This window comes from Dreissena polymorpha, chromosome 1 (genome assembly GCF_020536995.1).
Source record: "Dreissena polymorpha isolate Duluth1 chromosome 1, UMN_Dpol_1.0, whole genome shotgun sequence".
Classification (NCBI taxonomy): domain Eukaryota; kingdom Metazoa; phylum Mollusca; class Bivalvia; order Myida; family Dreissenidae; genus Dreissena; species Dreissena polymorpha.
In genome coordinates, this window is record NC_068355.1 from 195820226 (window position 1) to 195845252 (window position 25027).

At 34.0% G+C, this 25027-nt stretch overlaps 2 protein-coding genes across 6 annotated transcripts; one reads left to right on the forward strand and one right to left on the reverse strand.

Annotated features, from left to right (window-relative positions):
- Nucleotides 1-619: 619 nt before the first annotated feature.
- Nucleotides 620-19733, reverse strand: LOC127864470 (BTB/POZ domain-containing protein KCTD7-like). Of its 4 annotated transcripts, none has more exons than XM_052404089.1 (3): nt 19558-19726; nt 2901-2957; nt 620-1071 (listed from the first exon to the last, which is right to left on the reverse strand). In XM_052404089.1, exons 1-3 carry the CDS (start codon nt 19567-19569, stop codon nt 799-801), a joined length of 342 nt encoding a protein of 113 aa, XP_052260049.1. In that variant the 5' UTR covers nt 19570-19726; the 3' UTR covers nt 620-798. The 4 variants fall into 4 exon arrangements, 2 of the variants coding, with proteins under 2 accessions (XP_052260049.1, XP_052260048.1); XM_052404088.1 differs by lacking the exon at nt 19558-19726 and adding an exon at nt 5118-5259; XR_008042054.1 differs by lacking the exons at nt 620-1071; nt 2901-2957 and adding an exon at nt 18419-18748 and having other exon boundaries at nt 19558-19733.
- On the forward strand, nt 5551-17719 carry LOC127864469 (zinc finger and SCAN domain-containing protein 26-like). Of its 2 annotated transcripts, none has more exons than XM_052404087.1 (3): nt 5551-5679; nt 16935-17050; nt 17259-17719. In XM_052404087.1, the coding sequence occupies exons 1-3, from the start codon at nt 5553-5555 to the stop codon at nt 17418-17420; spliced, it is 405 nt and encodes a 134-aa protein (XP_052260047.1). In that variant the 5' UTR covers nt 5551-5552; the 3' UTR covers nt 17421-17719. The 2 variants fall into 2 exon arrangements, 1 of the variants encoding a protein (XP_052260047.1); XR_008042053.1 differs by lacking the exon at nt 5551-5679 and adding an exon at nt 11488-11637 and having other exon boundaries at nt 17259-17718.
- Nucleotides 19734-25027: the final 5294 nt, after the last annotated feature.

Here is a 25027-nt window from a genome sequence, read left to right on the forward strand (position 1 = left end):
AGTTTAGATGCACGCTTTACACAATTAGTATAATTTAGGTAAGGTGTGGTATTGTTCATACATTCATTTGCGGAATATGCTACAATTTTTATTCATATGTTTATAGTTGCAAGTTAAAACAACCCGGTTTATTTCGCTCTGGTTTTATTGAATGTTTTATATTGGTACTAATACAAATATTATGTTCTTCCATATGCCATTATGTCGATCAAGCAAAAATCCCCTAAAGTGTACATGTTATGACAAAATATAATCTGCCATGTTCAATACTTGCAGCTAAGTAATACAGAAACTTTAGCGAATCGCTGTAATATGTTTATAATAACAATGATAGAGCGGTTTAACAAAATGAGGGCACACTTTGAAATGAAGGCAGTGGGCGTAAAATTATCGATTATGCATAAGGTTTAACTGGTTAGTTGTAAACTACCTTACTCGTGATATTTCCTACGGCAGACGTATGTAAGCCTGTCAGATATATACATTCCTTACATTCCGAAAAATGAAACATAAATTGTAAAATGAATGTGAGCAACGCTTTTGAGGCAAACGCCCTTTTAAAGGTAACTTCAATCACGAATGACGACAAAAAAATTTATAAAAAAATACCGCTTTTTTTACTATTATTAGTTTATATTGATTACAATATCACGACTGGTATATAACATTACTTGAAAAAAGTTGTTAAGATTTCATATTTTCAGTATATTCGGTCATACATTTTACTGGGTACCGGTTCCAGGTAACTACCAGTTCACACCAGTAGATTGGTCATCATCGGCACGTGGTTTACGTATTTTATCTGACAGCTCGTAATCCGAAGAATTCCAAATACTCAAGAACCGCGTCAACCACGTTGCCATATGGCAGACTTTCGAATCTAAGGAACTCCAGAATATGACCAAATATCTTACTATCGCAGTCGATCACGTATCTTCCATCCTTGTCTTTGTCAATCTCTTGACGTCCGCTAAACATTGAAGCCAACATTTTTCTAGGGTATTTGGTCAGTGTGGACAATTTTGTTGTTACATATCGACCGTCAACATTTAAATCGATGACATTTGGGAACTGAAAAACAATAGAATGCATTGACGAATATATGTTTGGTACGGTAGAGGAATAAACCGGCAGACCGTCAAGCAGACATATAAACAGATTGAAAGAAAGTCTCATTAGCAGTGTGTTGACATCAATAACCCCAAAATAACCCCATTGTTCGCCCTGAGTTTTAAATACAGTAGACGTCTAGTGCGCTCAACCCTTTTTGTCAATAACCACTGCCCCGGTCTGTTAACACTTTATATACTTTGCACATATACGTTATGAGTACATATTATCATCAGCATCATCAATAAAATAGTCCTTATTCAATTCTCTATGTTTTATTTTAGCACATTATTTTCGTATGCAATCTATCATAACACATACAAAATGAAATGGTGTTTGTATCTGATATTGTTTTTTTACACATAAATGACAAACACATACATATTATGACGCCCATATGCCCGTATGTCTTCAATGTGCAACGGGGACCGACCTCAGTGGAAACGCCAATTATTGAGGTATTTTGTTTTATGTATGGTTAAACATGTGCACGTGTGGCATGCCATTAATGCAATATTCTTCACACAATTCAGACAACGGACCTGAACTTAATATGTTTAAGAAAAGTTTGCATGTCTATACGTATACCCCATACAATACTCGATAGTAATAACATATTCATGTAATGGCAAGCGGGATGCTTAAACCTACTGCTTATTTCTTTTTGTATTCTTGTTATTTAAGTTTAATGACAGCGGGATGTATTAGGACCAATGGCTCAATATTAAGCTCACTTCATTACATTATGCAACCTTTAGTTTGAGAGAAATATACACAACGCAACTATGACTAATTCGTTAACATTAATTTTTATTTTAGCGAATTATATATATAACATATTTCGACATTCATTTTCGCAAAATAACATACTAAATTAACGTTAAAAAGCATAATGCATGCACTTCAATAAGAAATTATGTTAGCAATAACATCCATAAACTTATGATTTTTACTAGTGCAGTTAAATCATAAGAATTCGAATATTGCATATTTACATATGAGGGAATTGTGCATCAGCTTTATAAAACCAATACTCACGTCTTTGCAGTAACATCACGCCTATGAACTAAAAAACTAGACTGACTATATGCTTACCGTATTATTTTAATATTGCAACATTATACACTTAAAGATAATGAAGCCCATCATTTTATCACAAATGTGCTCAAAATGATGCGAACATGCGGGTTTGTTACTATGTGTTTCTCCTTCTTTATAACGGTTTCCTCTAAATTAGTAAATAACACACATCGAATTGGGAATAAATATATTTATAACTCGAATACTGAGAAAGCAGTGCATGTTTCGCGCTAAAACATAACTGTACTATATCCACTTAATAACATTTTACATACGATACATATCCAACCGCGAATAATTGTATTTACTCATTTCTACTTGCGTTGATACATTTTACTCTTTACATCGTGTAACTCTCTTAGTCTTTAAATCAGATGTGTAAGTTTTTGCTTACTTTAAACCACTTCGCCTCCGTAAACACGATGTGTATGGAAATATCTGTCTTAGAATTTAATGCTTTTTATACGTTTAAGTTTCCATCAGACGTTTTAGATAATGGTGTTTAAGACAAGTACGTAGATCGTGCGCTTCTTCCTGGGCGCTTTTACAGTCGCGGGGCGTATTTGATCCGTTATATAATAATTTGATTAGCTATTTCACTAATAAATACTTCTCACGCAGTTCAACTGTTAAGTGTCTAATCGTTCGAAACATACCACATGAGTAACGTAGGATACGCATCAGTTTGATTTTGAGGTGGAAATAAATACCTGTGTTCTTTCTTCATACAATCTTGGACCTGGCTCCCCTGGCTTTAAGTTCCTGGCCTAAACGTCACAAAAGTACATGTAGTTTTTAGTGGAACTAAAACAAAACATTCTTGAACAGGAACTATGGTCTAAGGTCGCCATGGTGCAATGGATTTGGTGTCCGCCTAGCGACCGGGAGGTCACGGGTTCGATCCGCACCATTGGAGCGTTCTTTAGATCTCGCCCAAATACAACACGTACTGGCTCTAGGCCCAGGAAACGGACACGAGAGCGTTTATATAAGCCTTAGGCTTTTGATGCTATCGAGCTAAAATAAAGAGGTGTAAACTAACAGGAACTAAACAAGTTACGTTGGCACACATGGTATTTAAGGATCATCGCTTTCAAGCGCTCAATATTTCTTGGTTACACCTCACCACCAGTGTATATGTTAGCCCTATGCACTTATATAACTAGTTCCATTTTTGGAACTTTAACATGTCATTAAACACATTAATCTATACATCGTGTTTACTCAGATTAACGAGAGGATTGGTTTATGGACACTGTTATAATTTTGATTGTTAGCGAAATGTCGGATTTTACTCATTCTCATTGTTTTATTTAGCTTGTATCACTGTAAACGTGTTTAACGTGTCGGCATCCCCAACAGCATGATAGGGGTCAACATATATTTTGTTCAAATACCTATTAGAGAAAACACTATTGTTTAATGATCGGAACATAATTGCTGTTTATTTACCCGCCTATGTTAATTAATGCGATCTTAGATTCATCGCCGAGGATGCAATCTTCAGTGTATTTTACCTCAATACTTCCATCATCAGTATATTCAATACCAAACTGTTATTGTAAGAGGGCTAATATTTTTGCAACGTTTAAGTTACGAAGATTGCTCTGTGTTTAACCTTGGAAAGTAAGTTGTCTTTCCGAGCCAATTCGTGTATGGAGTCTATGTGTTATATATAATCATTATAGCAATATATATGTATACGTTGCGGTAGATATAGTTGATACAATATCTTCAATTGTCTTGCCGCTTTATCCATCAAGCCATTTCGGGTACATCGCTAACTTTATATCCATAAATGTGTTATACAGTTTGTTAGACCTAAACACTACGCAAATAACAAACTCAAACACAACAAATTGACAAATTGATCATTTTTAGGCATCTGACTATACATGTACTTGCAAAACTATATTGAAAATAACTTACAAATAGTCATAGATATGGTGACTAAAAATGTACGGATGGTTTACTTGTTTTGTATATCAATACAATCGAAGGAAACACTACTTTTGGGTATAGTAAAACTGAACGTGAATTCACAAATGTGTTTTGCACAACGAGTTATCTAACGCGCATATATTAAACTGTCCTCTCTGATTATTAAACACTCGATTGTGAAACTAGCTCACTACATTCGAGCAAATCATATTAAGATTGTTTGTTGCTTTAAAGGGAGATTATACGATTGTATATGTGTTAAATTGTAATGTTTTCATAAAATTATGTTAACATAACATAAAATAGGCAAGAACACGAATTTCATAAAATGCAGCAAAGATAGAATTAGCGCACTTAGCCGATTGCATCGAAGATATTTCGTGAATATTTTCCATCAATAACCGAAGCATTCGTCTTTTTATTTGGATCGGCGTTAGTGTTCGTGTGTCGTATGAATGGATATCGTTGCAGGAAATTAAAATCGTATAACTAAATTTAGATTCACATCGTACATGCATGACATACATGCTGGCGAATTCGACTGTTCAGACATTTTTGATTTCAGAATTAAGTATCTTGCTTATTTCGCTTGTATTGTCAAATGTTCTTCTTAACTTTTATTTTAATGTATATTGAACTATATGTATAATAAGTATTATACACATTAAATATAAATTCATTAATATTTGACAACATCGTATAATCACCTTTTAACGTTGATGTGTTATGACATAATTGTTTATTTTATTAATATATTGTTATTACTGAATAATCTATGATGTTGTGTGTTTTATTGTACATTTTGATAAACGTTACAAGTTTATGTTGCGTTAAATAAAACTTTAAAATACGATACACACTGTGAAATGTAATTACAACATCAATTCGTGTTAGAATGTTATTCCATACAATCTTCAAATTAATACAAAAAAGATAGACCAATATTATTACTTCGCAAAAAATCAATGGACCGAAACGAAACTCACACTTGATCTGTAAGTCATGTAGTTTGACTTATATACCAAAAATCAGCTCAAATCTGAAAGCATTTCAGGAACAACTTCCGGGACACGGTTATTTTAGAATTTCCAAGTCCAAGGCCAGCAACACATAAATCAATTAACCGAAACATAACTCACAATCCATCTGTAAATAATGCAAGGTGGACTCGCATGCTTGAGTTCAGCTCTATATCTGAAAGCTTTGCGCAAAAGACTTCCGGATCACGGTTATTATCGATAAAATGCACTGTACATTCATCACTTTGAGCGCCTTATAAAAATGACATATTTTAAAGTTTAAGACAGTGGATTTATATAGAATATATAGATGAGTCGCGCAGTGCATTTGTGTCCAGGACGAGCGAATTAAACTACTGATGCAAAAATTGCGTCTTAGCTTTCATACTAAATATTACTAAAATGATTGTCAGCGTGGTAACATTAATTACAAAAAAATATAGTAACATTTGTTTATCCACGGTGCCTATACCACGTGACTTTTTGAGATCTGTGTGGGGAGTAAAATATCAACAAAAGCGCGACGAAGGTAAGATTTTTATGAATAACTTTTTTAATATGACTATTTTTAATGGGATAAAGTGGAGAGCCCGCTCATTCATGATAGTTTTCTATAGGTATCATGATTTTATAAAACAAATAAGTATTTTTTCAGTAAAGTGCAACCGCGCGTTTGAACGGTTAGAAAAGGGTAGGATCAGTGTGGGGACATTATTTATTTTTTACACAAAAACATCACCTCTGGTGAAATTAAGAAATAAATTTTATGGGCGGAGCTTACACTATATCATTTTCCATCCATTTTCAGGTTTCTGTTATTTATTTACGAAACAAAATTCAAGAAAACTATTCTTACAGTAATATGATCTGTGTGGTATACGTTTTTCAACGGATCTGTGTGGTATACTGTTTTTAAGTTTTTCAGTTCTATTTGGTTGTTTAAAAAAATGCTTGTCAACAATGTATTTGAAACTGGAATTTTAAATGCGCTAGCATGTAAAACACATATATTGCTGCAAATTTGTTAAGCTTTATAACATCCAACCGGCCACAACTCATAAACAGAGAGTTTAATATACAAAAATGTTCGTCAGGGTCTGTAGATTTCAGAACAAGATGTCGTTTTTCTGGAAAGTGCTGGAGGGCTTAGAAATCCAAGATGGCGTCCAAGATGGCCGCCGTTTTATGATTCAAATACTTATAAAGATGAATTGAATATGTTTATTGAAAATCTATATGTACTACCTTTAATATCTGATAAAAGTATTCCATTGATATAGGGCGGCTTCTACCAAACAGATCACCAAGGTCACCAAAGGTCAAGGTCATTTCATGGTCAAAATGGAAAAATAAACGAAAATTTGAGTATTGACATATCATTTTCTTTTTTAATTCAAATGCTTTACATTTGCTGTGATAACTAACCTCTTTATTATATTGCCACATTTACAAGCTTCATTTTAAACAAAAGTAAATGCCTAAAATTGTGTTGATAACCATGGTAACCAAGACTACATACGCTATGTGGCCATTTTCCTGGTTTGTGGAAAGTCATTTGGCATTATAACCATCAAGTTTAATAAGTTTGCTTCTAATCGTTAATAAATACTTTAAGACTTATCAAGGCAAATGTAAAGAACAGCTATGCAGTGTTCCATGTATCATATTTATTCAACAATCAAATCTAACCAGGTATAAGTGCTTGATACAGACTCATAAACGTTATTTACAAATGTTGTAAATTATGAGGTTTTACATTGTATTTACTAATAGAAATGATGCAAATTACAAAATATGTTTTAAAGTTACAAACACTGAAAAACAACTCCTGTAAACCAGATAGTGACTGACTGTCAAACGTCCTACTTGTTGCTTTCGGAAGACGTGGAATCCTCGTTGACTCGGCTGGCGCACTGCTGACCAACATGCTTGTCATCGCATGAGTCGTCCTTTTACCATCAACTGTTCGCTCATTCAGATTCCAGTTATCAGCAACTGCCACTACAAGCTTCCCCCTTTGGTCTCTAGGTAGTATATTGTCTGGTACAATGCCACCAGAGTCTGTTATTTTGTGTGATGCAATGTTCTGTTGGGCTGCTAATGTCAAGAATAACCGAAGATCTGGATATGAGATGGAATAAACAAGAGAGTACATATCTTCAATCAGATGGCGGCTGCCAAACTCGTTGTTGAGTTGTATCTCTAAGCCCAGGTGTTTAGGGGATGGGTTTTACGTGGCAACTGTAGTTAGGTCACAAGCAACAGCTAGACATCTTGTAATGGTCTTCTCAGAAGCTTCCTTGTAGCATTTTTGTCATTTAACCAACACACTGCCTTGTAGAGAAGAGGCTCCACAAACTGCTTCTGATCTGACAATTTGATTTTTTCTGGAGCGTTAAAGAAATCATCAAATTTAGGTTTATTCTCTATAATTCGTCTTCTCAAAATACCCATCGCCTTATGAACTACAGCTTCATCTGTGTCGTCCTCTGACTCTGGTCGTATGAACACTCATTGTCATCTTGAATGACCTGTTCCATCTCCTTTGACTTTCTGACAGCATCATTAATAGTCAAACTAGACGAACAAACTAGGTCAGGCTTTTCATGCTGATGAATAAAGGATACCTCTGGCCATAATTTTTCAAACAACTTTTTCAAATTGGAACTTTTATAAGAGTTTGCATCATTTGAACATCCTTCTGATTCAGCAATTTCAACAAAACGTTTTTTTAATGTAGGAAAGAAGAACATCTTTTTATCAACAACAATAGAATGCTCAAATTCATTTTTAATTATCTCGTCAATTATTGTGTATGAAATTGGTTGGTTTTCAGAAGTGGCCTTATTGGGTGTCAGCCCGGAAAATGCATAAGTATAACACTGGTAGTATTTAGTCAAACAACCTTTTTTCTATGATATCGAGCCTCAATGGCTACAAGATAACCATTTGGAACACTTGCCAATCTGTCAATAATGGCTACATCATTTATTGCAGTAGCAATATCTTACACTTTGCGATATATAGAGTTAGAGTCTGAATATAAGAGGTTTCAACTAGGCCAAACAAAACAAAATGTGTGTTTCGGGTAACCCGACCCTACCTACGACTTTGGTCCCGACCCTACTTTTTTTCGTCTTGTAAAAAAAAACCCGAAAAAAATAGTGCCCGGAAATAACCGCGCATTTGCCACTACCGCTATCGTTATCAATCATCCGATTTTACGCCCGGCAATTATTGATTGCACACTATAATCCAGCGTAGAATTTCATAAATGTCCAAGGATACGCATAGTATTGACGATTTTGACAGACACGCTCCATTATCCGCAAAGAGTCGCGTTCGCACATTTTAATCCCTTTTGTTGAAACATCGCTGTCTACACAATAGGTCAGTAGAACCGCTAAGCGTGTTTTTTAAAGGACCGGAACTTGTTTCATACTCGACCTCAAAATCATTAGAACTAATGTTCTGAGCAAGTTTAATGATCATTGGACAAAATGATATGTGTTTTTAAGTGTTTACATGGTTTCCCAGACGCAAAAGAAGAAAATCCATACCGGAATCATTTACAAACTCAGCCGAGATATCATTAAAAAATGTTCTGATTAAAATTAATGATGATTGTCTTTTAGCGCGTCCACAATATATCACTATAGCCTCGAACAACTGCCTCACCTCCTTGTTTCACTATAGCCACATAAGAAAACTGCCCTACCCAACAGCGGCCATGTTTTTAAAAGGACAAGGGCCATTTTCAAACTATGCTGATATAAAAAAAGGTTCTATGCAAGTCTCATAATGATTGTGCAAAACATCTTCTAGAGTGTCACAAGGTTTGACTATACCCATGTTAAAACAGCTGCTACCCCCTCCCGCAGACAGCCATGTTTTTAACGAACAAAAATCGTTTGCAAACACTCTTCTGATATATCATAAAAACACATGTTCTGGGTACGCTTCATGAAGATTGTGTAACACATGTTTCTTCTAGAGTTTTCACAAGCCCTTTTTTCGGCGTAAGCTGTATTAAGCCAGCTTTTCACCCTGACTTGACCTTTGTAAGTGTCCAATAATACTCAAATAAAATTTCCCGCGGCTAGGTACGAATGAATACACTTCATTTATTCCATTGGCTGATTTGAGTATAACACCAGAACATTGGAAACATATCCGCGTCTTTGTAACACTGTTTTACGGCATGAAACAATTTTATCTCTAATGAAAAGGCTCAATAGATAGAACAGTTTTACAATCAATTTTCGACATAAATACAGTTTGTGCTTTCACCTTTATTTTCAGAGAATTACCAGCGCAAAAGCGTTTATACTAAAGGCTATGTTGTCATATTTAGTACTTACTTGCATTGCATTTCAACTCGCGAGGTTTCGGGTCAATTCGCGGCCATTTGTGAAAGTCAGAGTTTATATACAGTTCATCACCGGAGTTCGCAGAAGGGGTTGCGAAGTGTTACACCGGTCTTACTGACAATAACGTAGTGACTGTAATGCATTGCATTCCAATCCGCAAGGTATCAAGGTCAGTTTGCGGTCAGTTGCAGAAATCTTTATATAAACGCCGTCTCGTAAACTTTGTGCACTTGAAGTCTGTTTTGATCAGAAAGATACTAAATAAAGATATTCGGCGATATTATTGTGGTATGTCAATCATCGATTTTTAATATGGTTTCAACATTTGCATGATAAGGACCAATTTTGATAAAATTAATTAGAAATATTTATCCATTTAGACCAGTTTATTTATGAGCACAATAATTCACTATACTATAATTATGCAATTAAATAAGATTCGAGTATTGCCGGCTGACCTATATGCACTCGTTTATTTTCATGCTTCTTGTGTTTTTCTATTCTGTAAATATAGATATCTGAGTAATAATATCACATAAAGCAAAATAAGCCACGAAATCTGGCGCAGCACCCCGTAATTGATTTGCTTATGATGTAGCTAAGAACTGCGCAGAAAAAAAGCATCCGCTACTTTTTATCTCATAGAGATAACTTTTGATCGTTCATAAACATCGACCACAATCAACGCCGTATATCTTTTTTTAAAGATATTTCTTGTTTAATCTGACCTAGTGACGTTGTCCGAAATATCATTGCGACAAATGTGCTTAAAAATTTCGTGAAAATTGAGCAATCCATGTGTGCTCTGAAGTGTTAATATGGTACATGATAACGAACAGACGACGCACACAATATTGTCACAAAAGGTCTTCGTGAGCAATGTGTACTCAGATAAGATAAAATCATTGTGCACACATCAACAGTGAAAACAAACAGCTTGGCGAAGAAATCAGAACATGCTATCAGTAGAAATCACTTGATGGGGATAATTGTCTTTACATTTGTGCATAGTTATGATTTCCCACACTTAATGATAATATCCTTGTTTTTGGAGAGCTTTTCAAACAAACTTCTCACAGGAGGCCAAATTGTTTTACCGCCGAGGATTAGTTTTATGACTTTTATCACATTTTTTTGTCTGACTCAGGAATTAATTTCAAGCAAGGATGTATTTGGACACAACTCAAAATATAAGTCGGGTGAAATTACAGAAACATTTGCCGAACAGCGCCAACGAGCAGAAGCACACTTTTGGATCTACCTTTAATCCAATTCCAAACACACTTTGAAAAAAAATGATTTAAATGAACACGTTACTGAAAAAAACCGCATTGTAATCGGTAGAATAACGAACAATTTGCTATAATTAATTGCATAGAGATAGAATTATACAAGCGATTGCGCTAGAAGCCTTAAGAGTTAATCGATTAAGTACACACGCAAAAATATGTAAACATATATATGGCACCAAGCGCTTTTGAACAGACACATTTTTTTTCGTCAAACAAAATTCGTTTCAATGAAATAAAAGACACTTTGTTTTATAAGAACTCATTATAGTTTAGCGAGACTCTTTTTTCAAACGTTCTGTACTGTGACACTGGTATCATCGAAGTTGCAAACTGTGACCTATTTCGGCTTGAATCAGCAAGCTACGACTTATTTTAGCATGGGTTATCAAGCAGTAGAGGGCTATTAGTAAGCTATCTTCACCCTCGAATATAAACGAGTTCACTCGCATTAAGATTTACTATTCGAATACAGTATTACTATGGGGAAAGAAACACACACGACAGAATTGCAGAGTATTATGTTCATGTATATATGGCTTTTTCAGATTGAAGTCGAAGATCTGGGCAAAATTTTCCAACAATTTAATTTGTCAACCAAGTTTTACAAGCAATGCAGTTAACCGTCCTATAATAATTTTTAAACTGAGCACTGTTAGATTACAAGACAAACGCGTTGGTTTCTGTCCACTCGAACACATGTAGCTGGTAATTTGCTCCGATTAGTGCAGATTAACTGAGGACTCTCCATATAACGTATGATAAATAGGCTCTCATCTTTGTTTACTTGTCAGGATTACGGTATCCACCGACGGTTTTGATCTTAAAGTGAGTAAGAATTATCTGTAAGCATCGACTGTTTTGGAACAATATCTTGTTGAGAACATGGATGTGTAGAATCTTACAGAAACGAACCACTTTGTAGCATCTATTGACATCGATGTCAAGCATGTTTATACTTGGAGATTAATCTCCCAATATTAGTATTGTGCCTTATTCATGATTAAATTACATGTGCTGACATATATGTATGGAGTGTATCATTTAAAACAAATATGCAAAGTTTTAGCAAGCATAATAAAATAAGTACACAGGTTATCAGATAATTTGCAAGTAGAATTTTATAAGGTTTATTTAAAAACACGTTCAGGTTAAAAGTGGCAAAATGCATTATTTCATTTATGTTAAATTAAAGTCAATATATCTGCCCATTAAACTCTTAACAATTGTTCCATGATTTGGAATTGGGTTAAAACTAATTAAGTTTAAACTTCATGAACGTTATACGTGATGCATTTTACGTACATAAACTACAGCCATGACTTTACATACCCTCTGACCACTTTGAAACAGCAAACAAAATTGTGTCTTGAACATCATACACTTCATGTTATTGCCATATTTCAAGTTTAAAATCTATTGCTTGAGAAATATGGAAAAAATCACTTCACAATCGGAGAAAATTGTATACCTTTGGCATAATAGGTTTACTATCAAGGCTAAATATCTCAAGAACGTGTGGATCACTGCTCATGAAAAAGTGTCTTGCACATCTTCACTTTAAGGGGGATTACATATTCCAAGTTTTGATTAAATAGCTTGACAAATGAAGTTGCTCAACAAACTTTAAACATTTGATTCGGACAAACGAACAAACCCATCATCCTACCAACCAATCGACCGACCGCCCAACAGCGTGACTCCTACATAACTCCCTGTCAAACTTCGGTGTATAATCATGTCAATCTGTTGTTTTTTTGTTTTTTGAGCTCACCTGAGCGATAGCTCGGGGTGAGCTATTGTGATCACTCAGCGTCCGTCGTCCGTCCATCCGTAAACAATTTGTAAACATCTTCTTCTACTAAACCATTGAGCCAATTTCAACTAAATTTCATGTGGAGCATCCCTAGGTCATGGGACAAAAGAATTGTTAAAAAAAATTGATCACATGACCAAGATGGCCGCCATGACCATATATGGTAAAAACCTTAAAAAATCTTCTTGTCAGAAACCGCTCATCAGATTTTCAAAAAATTTCACAGGGATGACCTTTGAAGGCTCCCCTGAAAAAGTTGTTCAAAGAAATTTGATTCGTCAAAAAACATGGCCGCAGGAGCTCGTTGAACTTTGCATGTTTATTCGTTTTTGCCTATTTTGTAAAAACTTTCAAAAATCTTCCACATTTTTTGTCCGATCCTTTCCAAATTTGCACAGTGTCTTTATATCAATGAGGACACGAACCCTACAAAAATGAGCATTATTGGTCCATGAAGTACAGAATTACCTCCCCTTGAATTGAGAAAATGGTGTTTATGCAATAAAGTCCAAATTTTTCATCCAATACTTTCCAAACTTGTTTTAATAATTAGCAATTAAAAGCCCACATATAGATCTATGAAATTGACACAAGATATGGTCAACGTACCGCTTATAAGACTTTTTAATAGTGTTATTTGTGTTTGTTGTTATACATCAACCACTATTTTTTTCATAATTTTGTTTTTCTAAATGCTTTTCAGTAGATAAAAGTGGCCTAGTATACGTATACAACTAAAGCATGAAACCCAGTTGACGACGACCCCTATTGCTACATACGAGCTTGACACAAGATTGTCACTGCACTGTTTATATTTTGTCTCTAATATATATATATATATATATATATATATATATATATATATATATATATATATATATATATATATATATATATATATATATATATATATATATATATATATATGAGAAAGAAATTGTTCAAACAGTGTAAAACATGAGTATCTTATATATGAGAAAGAAATTGTTCAAACAGTGTAAAACATTAGTATCTTATACCCTAGCGCTTTCGACTATACGTCTGTATATCTGTATACACCCCTGAAGAAGATGTATAGTCAAAAGCGCTAGGGTATAAGATACTCATGTTTTACACTGTTTGAACAATTTCTTTCTCATATATATACTTATTTCTTATTGTTCTTTTATCCTCATGGGATCCAGTGTTTTTGAAAGGATATTCGTTGGTGTTTTATTATATTTCTCAACCATATATATATATATATATATAATGTAGTGATACTAATGTGAGCATGTAATATACACAATGTTTATTATTGCTTCAAACAGTAAAATTGTGAATGTGAATCGAATTACGTGTCAATGTTTTTCTAACAGTTTGAATAACAGTTATAAAGGGGGTTTATTCCGCCTGTCTGAAAACTGGAAGGGGGTTTGTTCCGCTATGGAAGGGTGTTTCTTCCGTTTATGCAAAATGTGAAAGGGGGTTTCTTCCGCTATGCTGTTTTTAGGGAAGGGTGTTTCTTCCGAAGGGGGTTTATTCCGGGATTCGTTTTGACAACACCCAACACTTAATCCAGTTTCGTCTGGATTTTCTGTTGCACCAGTATACAGTACAATAACTGTTTCAATGGTGACTTATGTAAACGTCCGTAACGATAAATATACATTGTGTTTGATTTGCAATTAATTTTGAGGAAATGTCAAATTCCAAATCATTCGCTATATCATTCTGCTAAAATTTACCACGGAACATTAAACGCAAATTGAATGCACGCACGCGTTCCATGCGTTTGACGTGACGTTGTTCATGTAGGGAATAATTTGCGCGCGCTTTTCTCAAGAGAAAAGATTAAAACACACTGTACATTTACAGTTTGTTTGAAAAATGTGATAACGTCGAGTAAAAATTAAATAGGGTAGAGTGTTTCAGATTACAAATTTAATTATGCGCATTTGAGAATTCAACAAGAAACGGAATATGGTCCAATTTCTAGGACACGCATACTTCGGTACGATGTTTTTTTTCCGGATATTCCCATTGCAAAAGCATGTGAGCCATCGCAAAACCAGAAAAAAAATACTTACCCTACCTAATTTTTTTTTCAGCCGTTTCCCGAAACACATTTTTTTTTGTTTGGCCCTAGTGACCAACTTCTGCTAAAACCTCTTGATGTATTGTCTCAATGACGGCTGCACTTTTCGCGACAAATGAAGCGCTGTGATTTCCAGTCAAAGTTCTTAAAAGTGGACCTCGTCTTAAAAAGGTGTTCTTGTGTTTTCCTTGTCATCCATTGTTGAGTCATCATAGGACCATCTGGGCCTGAAAAACAGAAATACATATGAAATCCTTTGCAGAAAAATTTGTAGAGAGAGAATTTGAAATGACATTAATGTTCTACTCTCAATGATCATGTTTGAGAGAAATCAAACTATGATATTTATGAATATCATTATCATTGTCATACCAGACCAGGATCACCACATGGTTGTCATATATGTCTTCAGTACACTCCTCTGCTTCATTTCTTTGAAGCAAACAAAAATCATCTTTGATTAATTATAACTTGCCTGTGTTCCCATTGTAAGTACATTTATATCTAACTATTAAGTATACACAAACCTCTTTTATAAATGACTGTAATAATGGATCAACAGAATTACAACTAACAATATATACTTTCATACTTTGCAGTCATATTTGATGTTTAAGCTCTCTCCAGATGTAGCCATGTTTTCTTCCCCGAAGACTGTGGCATTCCCTTGGCTGATGAAGTTCTTTTGTCGAACCTATTAATATATTCCAAACTATAGTTTAGAATAGGCAGAAATTAACATATATTAGGCATACACAATAATTCATCAACAGAAAAAAAATATTAAAAACTCAAATAAGTTAAATTAAAAGATAATAAAATGAGTGAAAACAATGTCTGCTTACTAGTACCTATCCGAGTACTACTCAAGTTTTGGAAAAACATATAGTAGCACCTCTTATTTAATACAGTGTAGGTTTCATGTTAGGGTTTCAGATTTTCACGCACACTACTTTTGCATGTATTCAAACGGATTTTAGTAAATATATGTGATGAATAACATCAATGACATTGCAGACAAATTTCCTTGTGATGATGTTTGAGAAAATGTTTTATCAATTAAAATCTATAAACATAGCATGTAGTTATGAAACGAACAATGAATAAACATGTTAAATACTTACCATATTAGATGTTCATGGAAATGAAAACTGTGAAAATGACAAAACAAGTTTGACATTGGTGTCTGCTAACTTTTATTTATATGGTAAATTTATATCAAAGGGGAGTAACTCAACAAATGTTTAGTATCTAAAATCAAATAATTCTTTATATTATTATAGTTGTCATAGCTTTCAGAGTTTAAAGTTGACTCAGTTCATAAAAATGGTATATAATTTCATTTAAATGGATAACATATTACTGGTATAAAATCATAATTTAAGTTTTAAGCTATGAACACAATGTATCAAATGAAAGTACAGTTACAAATCACTTCATCAATTAAAATATTATTTTATGATATCTGGATCGTATTCTTGACCATAAAGTTTTCTTTTTCATTTGTTTTAAAGGATATTAATACACTTATTAATTTTACCTGACTTTAAGTACATTTTAATCAAATACTTGATAGTTATACATAGAGATATTAGACTTTGCCCCCAAAATTGGAGCATTTTTTGCTGATTTTCAGTTAAATATGCACAAAAATGCATTTCATTTCATGGTAATAGGTAAATAAAGCATTTAAGATACACATCCATTTCATTAATGTTGATTTAGAAGGAGAATAGAAATTTTCCCCACATAAAATAAAAGTTGTAATGTATACAGTGAGTAGGACACTTTTGGCGGCCATTTTGGACGCAATCTTGAATTTTGAAGCCCTCCAGCACTTTTCGAACAAATGAAATCTCATACCATAATCTACAGACCCAGACGAACATTTCTGTATATAAAACTCTTTGTTTATGATCAGTGGCCAGTTACTCCCCTAAATAAGCGACTTATGTGTGCCTGTTTGCAGCACTAAAAATGGCTATACACTACGCTTGTACCGCTTGTTGAACTAATACATAATTATGATTAACAGGCATGCTGTACAATCCCCATTATAATATTAAAATCTTACGCGGGAGCATCTTAAATCGATGACAAGTCCATGCTTACCTTAAATAAGTGTACACTTTATGTTATTGTATCAAATTCCATTTTTATTTTTGCGCCAAACACTACTGTCAGGTGAAGTAATGTATCGTATATTATTTTTGATATTATATTTGCTTTAAGGTATGGCTCAATGCTCCGAATGCGGAAAAATGTCGAAGACCAGAGCTGGATTATTGCGCCACATTAGGGGACACGCTAACTCTGGAAACTATATATGCTGTGAGAAAGCATTTCAGGTAAGATTAAACGGATTTTCTTGAAACAACACAAATATACAATATATCCCATCTCTCAGGTTATCATATATTTTGAAATAACTCAATAATCGTCAAATCGTTTGTAATTTAAAACTAACGAACGCTTGTCCTCAGATACTAACACTTTTTAAATAGCGTGTCTACGCATTGAAATGTCACGTGAATAAAATATGTTGTTTTTTCTCAGGATGCCTACAATCTTAGAAGGCTTCAACGAACAAAGGACCCCAATGTCACGTGTGTGTACAGTGCGGCAGGAGCTTTGCGGACAAGTACCTACTCGTGGCTAGAGAGAAAAGTGCAAAAAAGAGGGATTGGTGATATGTTACCAGTGTGGGTTGGCAGTTAGGAGTGAGAATGACCTCAGAGAGCACGTCAATACCCACATGCATGACAAGTGTTACAGTAGTGAGGAGTGTTTCAAAACGTACAAACGCAAAACAAACCTTTCTCGATACGTGAGGACTTCACATAAATCCGTGAATACTGATTAAAAATCATAATGGTTTACAGTTTGTCTGTGTAACTTCATTATCGTTTTACGTTATTTAATTCGTTGTTTTACTTTTACTTTACTTTTCAAAATGATTCTAAAGTTATCCGAATTTGATTAATTTTTAGGTTTCGTTTAGTTTGTTTGTGTGTTTTCAAATAATTGTGCAATAATTTGGATGTACGTTATTCATTAATATATCGCATCTGTGATTTTTATTATCGAATATGTGATTCTTTTTTAATTATAACTTGATTAAAGTTTTGCGATGTTTTATCGTTGGTTTCAATTTTAAATACTGCTGTCACGAGCTAGTTCGATAATCATAAGCAGCCAGGGTTTCTAATACTAGGGTTTTACACGATTGCTTTACATAATTAACTGCCTGCTAATAATTACTCTAGGCCGTGGTAATTGACAGTAAACAATGTATGCAATGTGGTTGTGTATACAATACAATACTCCTTAATTCGAATTACGCGTTGACATTCTTCAGAGCTGCATCCATCCACAACACAGAATCGTACATATATAATCATATAATATAATATTTATTCATTTACTTTTTATATTCTCTTCAAAATAATTAACGCTAAAGATAAGCATACACTTGTTACACTGAATACAACGACATAATTTATAACATGACATTATCACCAACACATGGCGAATGATTGTCAATATCTATACTATATAATAAACTAATGCAACAAACAAATATGAATTCCATATATGAAATAAAACACACAAACACACACATATATATATGTTTCTACTATGACCAGTATTTTGTTTTTAATAAACATACCGTTTACCTTAAACTTTAAATAACAACAAAATGACAAGCCAATACGTCTGGTGGATTCTGTTTTATCAGTTTGCATTCCAAATTTGATTTTAAAACATACGTATTACTCAGGAAAGAACATGCCTTTGCTTTTTGTCAACCTGCGTAATATTTGACACAATTTCTATTGCAGAATTTGTGTCAGAATTAAAATATCCATTGTGTTCGTCTATCCGCATTCTTATTGTTGGCAACAGTTTGCTATCGTTTCGTCTCGCCCGCTCCCACCTGACTCCTAGTGTCCCCTTCTGTATAGCATTCCTGTCTCGTGAAACTGTTTCCTCTATTTTTTCTTCCCTTAACCCTTGTCCGCTCACTAGTGCCAAATAGGTGATTACTGAAATGAATGAATTTTTAAATAATAATAATAGATCTACTACTACTACTATTACTACTACTACTAGTAGTAGTAATAGTTGTAGTAGTAGTAGTAGTAGTAGTAGTAGTAGTAGTAGTAGTAGTAGTAGTAGTAGTAGTAGAAGTAGTAGTAGTAGTAGCAGTATTAGTAGTAGTAGTAGCAGAAATAGTAGTAATAGTAGTAGTAGTAGTAGTAGTAGTAGTATAAGTAGTAGTAATTGTTGTATTGAAATAATTGAAATTAATAAAAAAAATATATATATTGTCGTTATTATCTTAATTTATCCGTAAATTGTAGAAACACGGATACCACACAGATCCTTCTAAACACGTATACCACACAGATCATATTACTGTTAGAATATTTTTCTGATTTTTTTTCATAAATATATGAAAGAAACCTGAAAAAAGAATGCAAAATGATATAGTGTAAGCTCCGCACATAAAGTTTATTGCTTTATTTCACGAGAGACGATGTTTCTGTGTCATAATAAAATAATGTCCCCACACTGATCCTACCTTTTCTAACCGTTCAAACGCGCGGTTGCACTTTACTGAAAAAAAATTCATTTGTTTTACAAAATCATGATACCTATAGAAAACTCTCATGAATGAGCGGGCTCTCCACTTTATCCCATTGAAAATGATGACATATTAAAAAAGTTATCCTTAAAAATCTTACCTTTGTCGTGCTTTTGTTGACATTTAACTCCTCACACAGATCTTAAAAAGCCACGTGGTATAGGCACCGTGTTATCGCAAATATAAAATAAACACACGTTAACATACCCTTTTGTCCATATTCGTATACTTTCCAAAGCCGCTTATATCGGATCGTTATACCGAAGTGAAGATTAAATTTGACTGATATGAATAAATGCAAAGCTTACAAGCACGCGTTTGCCTCTATCGTGTTTTAATTTATCTTCTCATTATGAAAACAAACATACCACTGATTGCATTTTGACGTCAGCAACCCCGTCGTTAAATACTTGTGGGCAGTTTATACAAAAGTTTATTATATCTTGACTACAACCCCGTCGTTAAATACTTGTGGGCAGTTTATACAAAGGTTTATTATATCTTGACTATTACTACTTGTGGGCAGTTTATACAAAGGTTTATTATATCTTGACTACAACCCCGTCGTTAAATACTTGTGGGCAGTTTATACAAAGGTTTATTATATCTTGACTATTACAACTTGTGGGCAGTTTATACAAAGGTTTAGTATATATTGACTATTACTTTTAACGTATCTCGAGATACTTAGTACTTCATTGAACAAAGTTATGTATACTAATTTCAAGAACAAACTATGACTCGTGTAATAGGTATAAATTGGGACCGTTACGTTAACACGTATCTATCTTATGTATACTAATTTCAAGAACAAACGATGACTCGTGAAATAGGTATAAATTGGGACCGTTAGGTTAACACGTATCTATCTTATGTATGTAAATCTTGAAAAGTATCTGACACAATTTATCGTAATATCATTTATAATTAATCAGTTGTTACCTTAATGTTCCGTTATACCTTCAACACTTTTGTTGTGGGGATTTTGTTTGTTGCTGTTTTATTGTTAATACACTTCTTAGGTTAATAATTTCACATTATAAGTCATGCTAATTTATACGTGCCTTTCGAATCATTCGATGCATATCGATTGTTAATTTACAATATACAATATTACACGTTCATATTCGTTATTACCCCCTTAGTGTTGTTTTAGTGCTAAGTGGCTCAAACATTTTGATCTCCGTTTTTGTACTTTATGACAAGTGTTAAGTTAAAAAGATATAGCTTCAACAGAAAAAGCATCGCGGACGCTGTCATGAAACGGATCGGCAATATTGATGGACTACATATCAGAAGATCGTGTTGTTAGATGCCTGAAACGTATTCAACACGATTTTAAGGATTTTCTCGACATTATTCTTATGCCCATTCAGCCATAACCTTTCATTCTAAAGTGTCGCTGTACAGTTTTCAACCATTGTAACCGTAGGACCTGTGACTGATGTCAGACCTTGTCTTATGTATTGTAAAGTAAGGCTCGAATACCAGAGTACACTTTTGACGATACTGTATTATATCGAGATTCAAAAGCTAAGTATCACTCGTGTTAACAATAACTGCAAAGTAATGTACCAAGTTTTCATTTCCGAAATTCCAAAACTCAAAACAAAATAGGAAATAAAGAAGAAGTGCGTAGTCTTAAGACAGGAACCGGAAGTGGAAAATGTATCTTTCGAGGTGATTCAGCACGGAGGAGAGACGCCGAAGACACTATGCCAATGTATCTGGGAAGAGTAGAAATGATCAAAGGAGTGGACCCAGTCACTGATCGAATCCCTTTCAAATAAGGCAACCTTATGTTGTGCGAGATTATCCGCACCATAAGCCTTATCAGTCATCCAACCAAAGTCATGCTATGCATCAGTCTCAATCGATTGAAAAGACAGGCCTTGCAATTGCCGGCCGAAGAACAGGCTGGATTAAGAGCTATTCTTGGTAGCAGTACCGCTCATGTCCGAATAATAATTGCTATGGTGACCGCAGCGATTGCTAGACTGAGCGATTGTGGACAAGCAGTTACATTAGCTTCCTCACCGAGAACAGGCTGTACACATCATAGTCTCCATCATATTGTAAGTCTGCTAGACCTAGACGCTTCAGGCAGGCACATAACGCAATATACAGGCATTTGAAAACAAATGTATCCGAAGACTGATCCGCATTTTATACACGGTGCACAATACCGAAGAATGCGTCCGCAACACTTGATGGCCCACAAGAGGTAAGCACGGGTATGAATATAATTCAACTCTTATTTGTTTATGTTAAATTGTTCTTGGTCTTACATGTATGTTGTTGTTGTTTTCCTTAGAGTTTATCTCCATAATGGTGCCTACTACTCATAACAATAATGTGGATAGATTGTGGTAGAAACGTTGCAGGTAGAAAAGAGCTTCAACTGAAAGTGTGTTTTGCCATTATTTTTATGAGCGGAAGATGATCGATTATGTTCGATTATGATTTGTGATAATGATTTAGGTGCATTAGTGTCATGCATAATTCGTAATGTAATGCACATCTGCTTAATTAAATACTGTAATTATAACAATACTAATAGCAGTGAACGTGAGTTGTGTGAGTTGTTAAGCAATTTTGTTGTTGTTAATTTATCATTTGTGTTTGTTTTCTGTTTGGAAGGCAAGTTGGTCTGACAAGTAAAACGCGGATAGCTTACGAGGTCAGTTTACATTTCTTAGGCCAGTTGGTCGGATGTGGATGGGCCAGTTGACTTGTGTGGTCAGTTGGACAAAATTTATTAAAACGCAAATTTATATTGCATTAACAGATGTTTTCCACTTGATCTTTTCAGTAACTGGATAGTTTGAATGGCATATTAAATTTTGGAGAACACCATAGTAGCAAGACAGCTCGAAATATATATTGTGTCTGTGTATAATAATGTATTAGGAAATTTGTAATGAGGAGGAGGTCATGAGAGTTATTGTAAATATGTATAATTATATGTTTACTCATAGCTATGAGTAAATTAAATAATTCTCTTTTTGATACATCGTGTTGATTATATGCATGTTAGTTTGAAGAGATAGAACTGTAATGGTTTAGCGCGAAAATACAAGGGTTTCTCGTTTTGGCGTTCATGAGGATGCAGAAAAGTACCGGTTCTCCCAGATGACTTGTTATCAGAAATTAAAAGTCTTCGTTTTTGAGGTAAATTCCAAAACTTGCAATATTACAGGTTGACTTTGGATATGTTTGGTGTGTTGTGTACAGTCAATACTTCGAAAATCTACCAGCAAACCCAGTATTTATGGATGCGTATTTGATTCATTGTATTAATGCTTGTAGTAAATCAAACTTACTATGACTGTTTATTATACCGATTGACTGATATTTTTGTCCATGGAAACTAGCCCTGAGTAGCTAAATAGAGTGAACTGTCAAATACGATTCAAACGATACGATTCTTTTTGAAAACTATTTAAGCACTGTGTGCTTTTCTTGGAAAAGCTTTATTAATCTGAATAATGGGAAATAGAAACGTATTACAAATGTGGGTTATTGTTCATTTTCCTAAATTAACTCTTCCCATTATACTAATAACATAAATCATGATACTGATACGTATAATCATCATGATCTTCTTAATCATTTAATAACAATTTAAAACAAAACTACATAAATTTAATTACTTTCTTTAACGATCTTTAGAAAGAAGTTACATCAATATTTCATACAAGGTTGCAATTAAGCCAAAATAACACCCTCAATTAAAACATAGCAGCTATATGTTTCGTACGACCGTAATCAATTTTTAACTCATTTGCGATAAGATAAAAGTTCAAGCAAGTTACACACATGCCACTTCTTGAGTGTTAGCACGGATTTAGTGTAACCATGTTATGAAAACATCGCTGCGGACATGTTTTTGCAACGTACAGGAACAATTTGTAAACTGGGAAATTATATTATAATAGCACATATTACGAGGAATAAGCATGATGATGCTACTAAAACGTAAATGTTCTAGTTCAGCATACAATATAACAGGGTTGTGATGTTTTCGCCCATCAACAAATTTCCAGGGATCTTATCTTGTATTTGGGGTCATTTCTGAGGTGCTCTACATAAAAAACAACAACCAGGGGGTAGAACCGATTTTGTAGTCATATTCGTTGTATGAAAATGTGAGGGCTATTTGTTTGCTCGAATGAATGCACGTGAAAACTTACGAAAATGAATATTATTCAGAGAACGATTTCAATGATTGCCGAATCAGATACAAACTAATTTAATTATTCCAAAAGAATTGTTGAATTTGAAACCTTATTATTAGATGTAAAAAACGTTTGTTTTTTTTTAAATAAATATTGTTGTAAAGTCCCACTAGTTGGCTAATGTTTTGGTCCATTGTATGGGGTGTATATTTCCGTTTAATGCATACTACGTTGTATAAAATTGGTCGACATAAATTTCCACCTTTAAGAACCTTTCTAAAAATGTGACAAGACGTACAACCTACAATATTCATATGTATACCATACATATACAAAAATAATAATTTATACATTTGATTGAATACACATGCGCCATAATAGTATATGCTGACTGGGCATATTTTATCAACGCAAAGAAAAAACAGTTTTCAACACTGTATCAGATTACACGTTGACGCTACACGCGAACTATTGTTGACGAAATTTTATATAACAGTCTGTTTACCCCAATATTAGCATGTCCGCAGTAAGCGTGTACGATTTCTAGTTCGTATTGTGTGTACAAAGTACACTGATGCACATGAATAGCGGCTTCAGCGTTCACAGATTCAATTAAAATAACTTATGCTGAATATATTAGATAAACGCATGTTCTTAATTTTATCATCGGTAATTCATCCAACCTAAATACAGTTAAATCTTGATGTCCTTATTTATATCCAACCAGTGCGATGCTTTTAAAGGTAATTACATGAAAACGAAATATTTATTGTATACGTATTTTAATTCAATCGCATTGCTATGAAATTCTATAATAATTTACACATAAATGCTTTATGAATAACTATTGTATAAGTATGGGCTTTATGCTCTTAATACCGGTGTAAAACCCCACTGATATGCATTCACCGTTAAAAATCAGTGATCCCGTATTTATTGTATTGTGTTTGTGTACTGTGTTTTCTATTTCTTTGCTAGTTTTGCAACATTTGTTTTGTCTGACTATTTGACAGTATATACTTTGCCATAACTAAAAAGGTGTTATATTACAGTTTTTTTCTTATGATACAACTGAAGGTCCAATGTGTTTATACATGGAACAGCAGATATGGTATAGCAGAATAATTGTATACAATGTGCATGGGCAAATTTGCATTTCGATAGTTAATATTCAGTACCTGTTATTTCCCTAGCTCACGGTATTGCACTTTGATATAATGTACCTGACTGTTCGATGCAATCTCATAACCTTTTATTTCGCACATTGTATTCATTGCATCGTCGACATATGGTACCTTTAATCATGGACAAATGAAACGAAAATCCAACTCTTAAATGCGTCAGTAGAAAATGATCGACAACTGAATGTAGTTTATCGAGCCGTCTTCTTTATATAGGTTGTTTATAAAGGAACAGATAACGGTCAAGGTCTTGAATACGTTCAAGTATCACAAGCATAGAGCGTGGTGATATCAGTTAGAAATCGCCTATTTGCGTAG

Excerpts from the sequence above, each read along its gene's own strand:
- LOC127864469 (XM_052404087.1), top strand. The coding sequence starts at position 5,553 with ATGATTGTCAGCGTGGTAACATTAATTACAAAAAAATATAGTAACATT. Across the intron at positions 5,680-16,934 it reads TCAACAAAAGCGCGACGAAG|GTATGGCTCAATGCTCCGAA; the intron begins GTAAGATTTTTA and ends ATTTGCTTTAAG. Across the intron at positions 17,051-17,258 it reads GCTGTGAGAAAGCATTTCAG|GATGCCTACAATCTTAGAAG; the intron begins GTAAGATTAAAC and ends GTTTTTTCTCAG.
- LOC127864470 (XM_052404088.1), bottom strand. Across the intron at positions 1,072-2,900 it reads TGTATGAAGAAAGAACACAG|TTCCCAAATGTCATCGATTT; the intron begins GTATTTATTTCC and ends ATTGTTTTTCAG.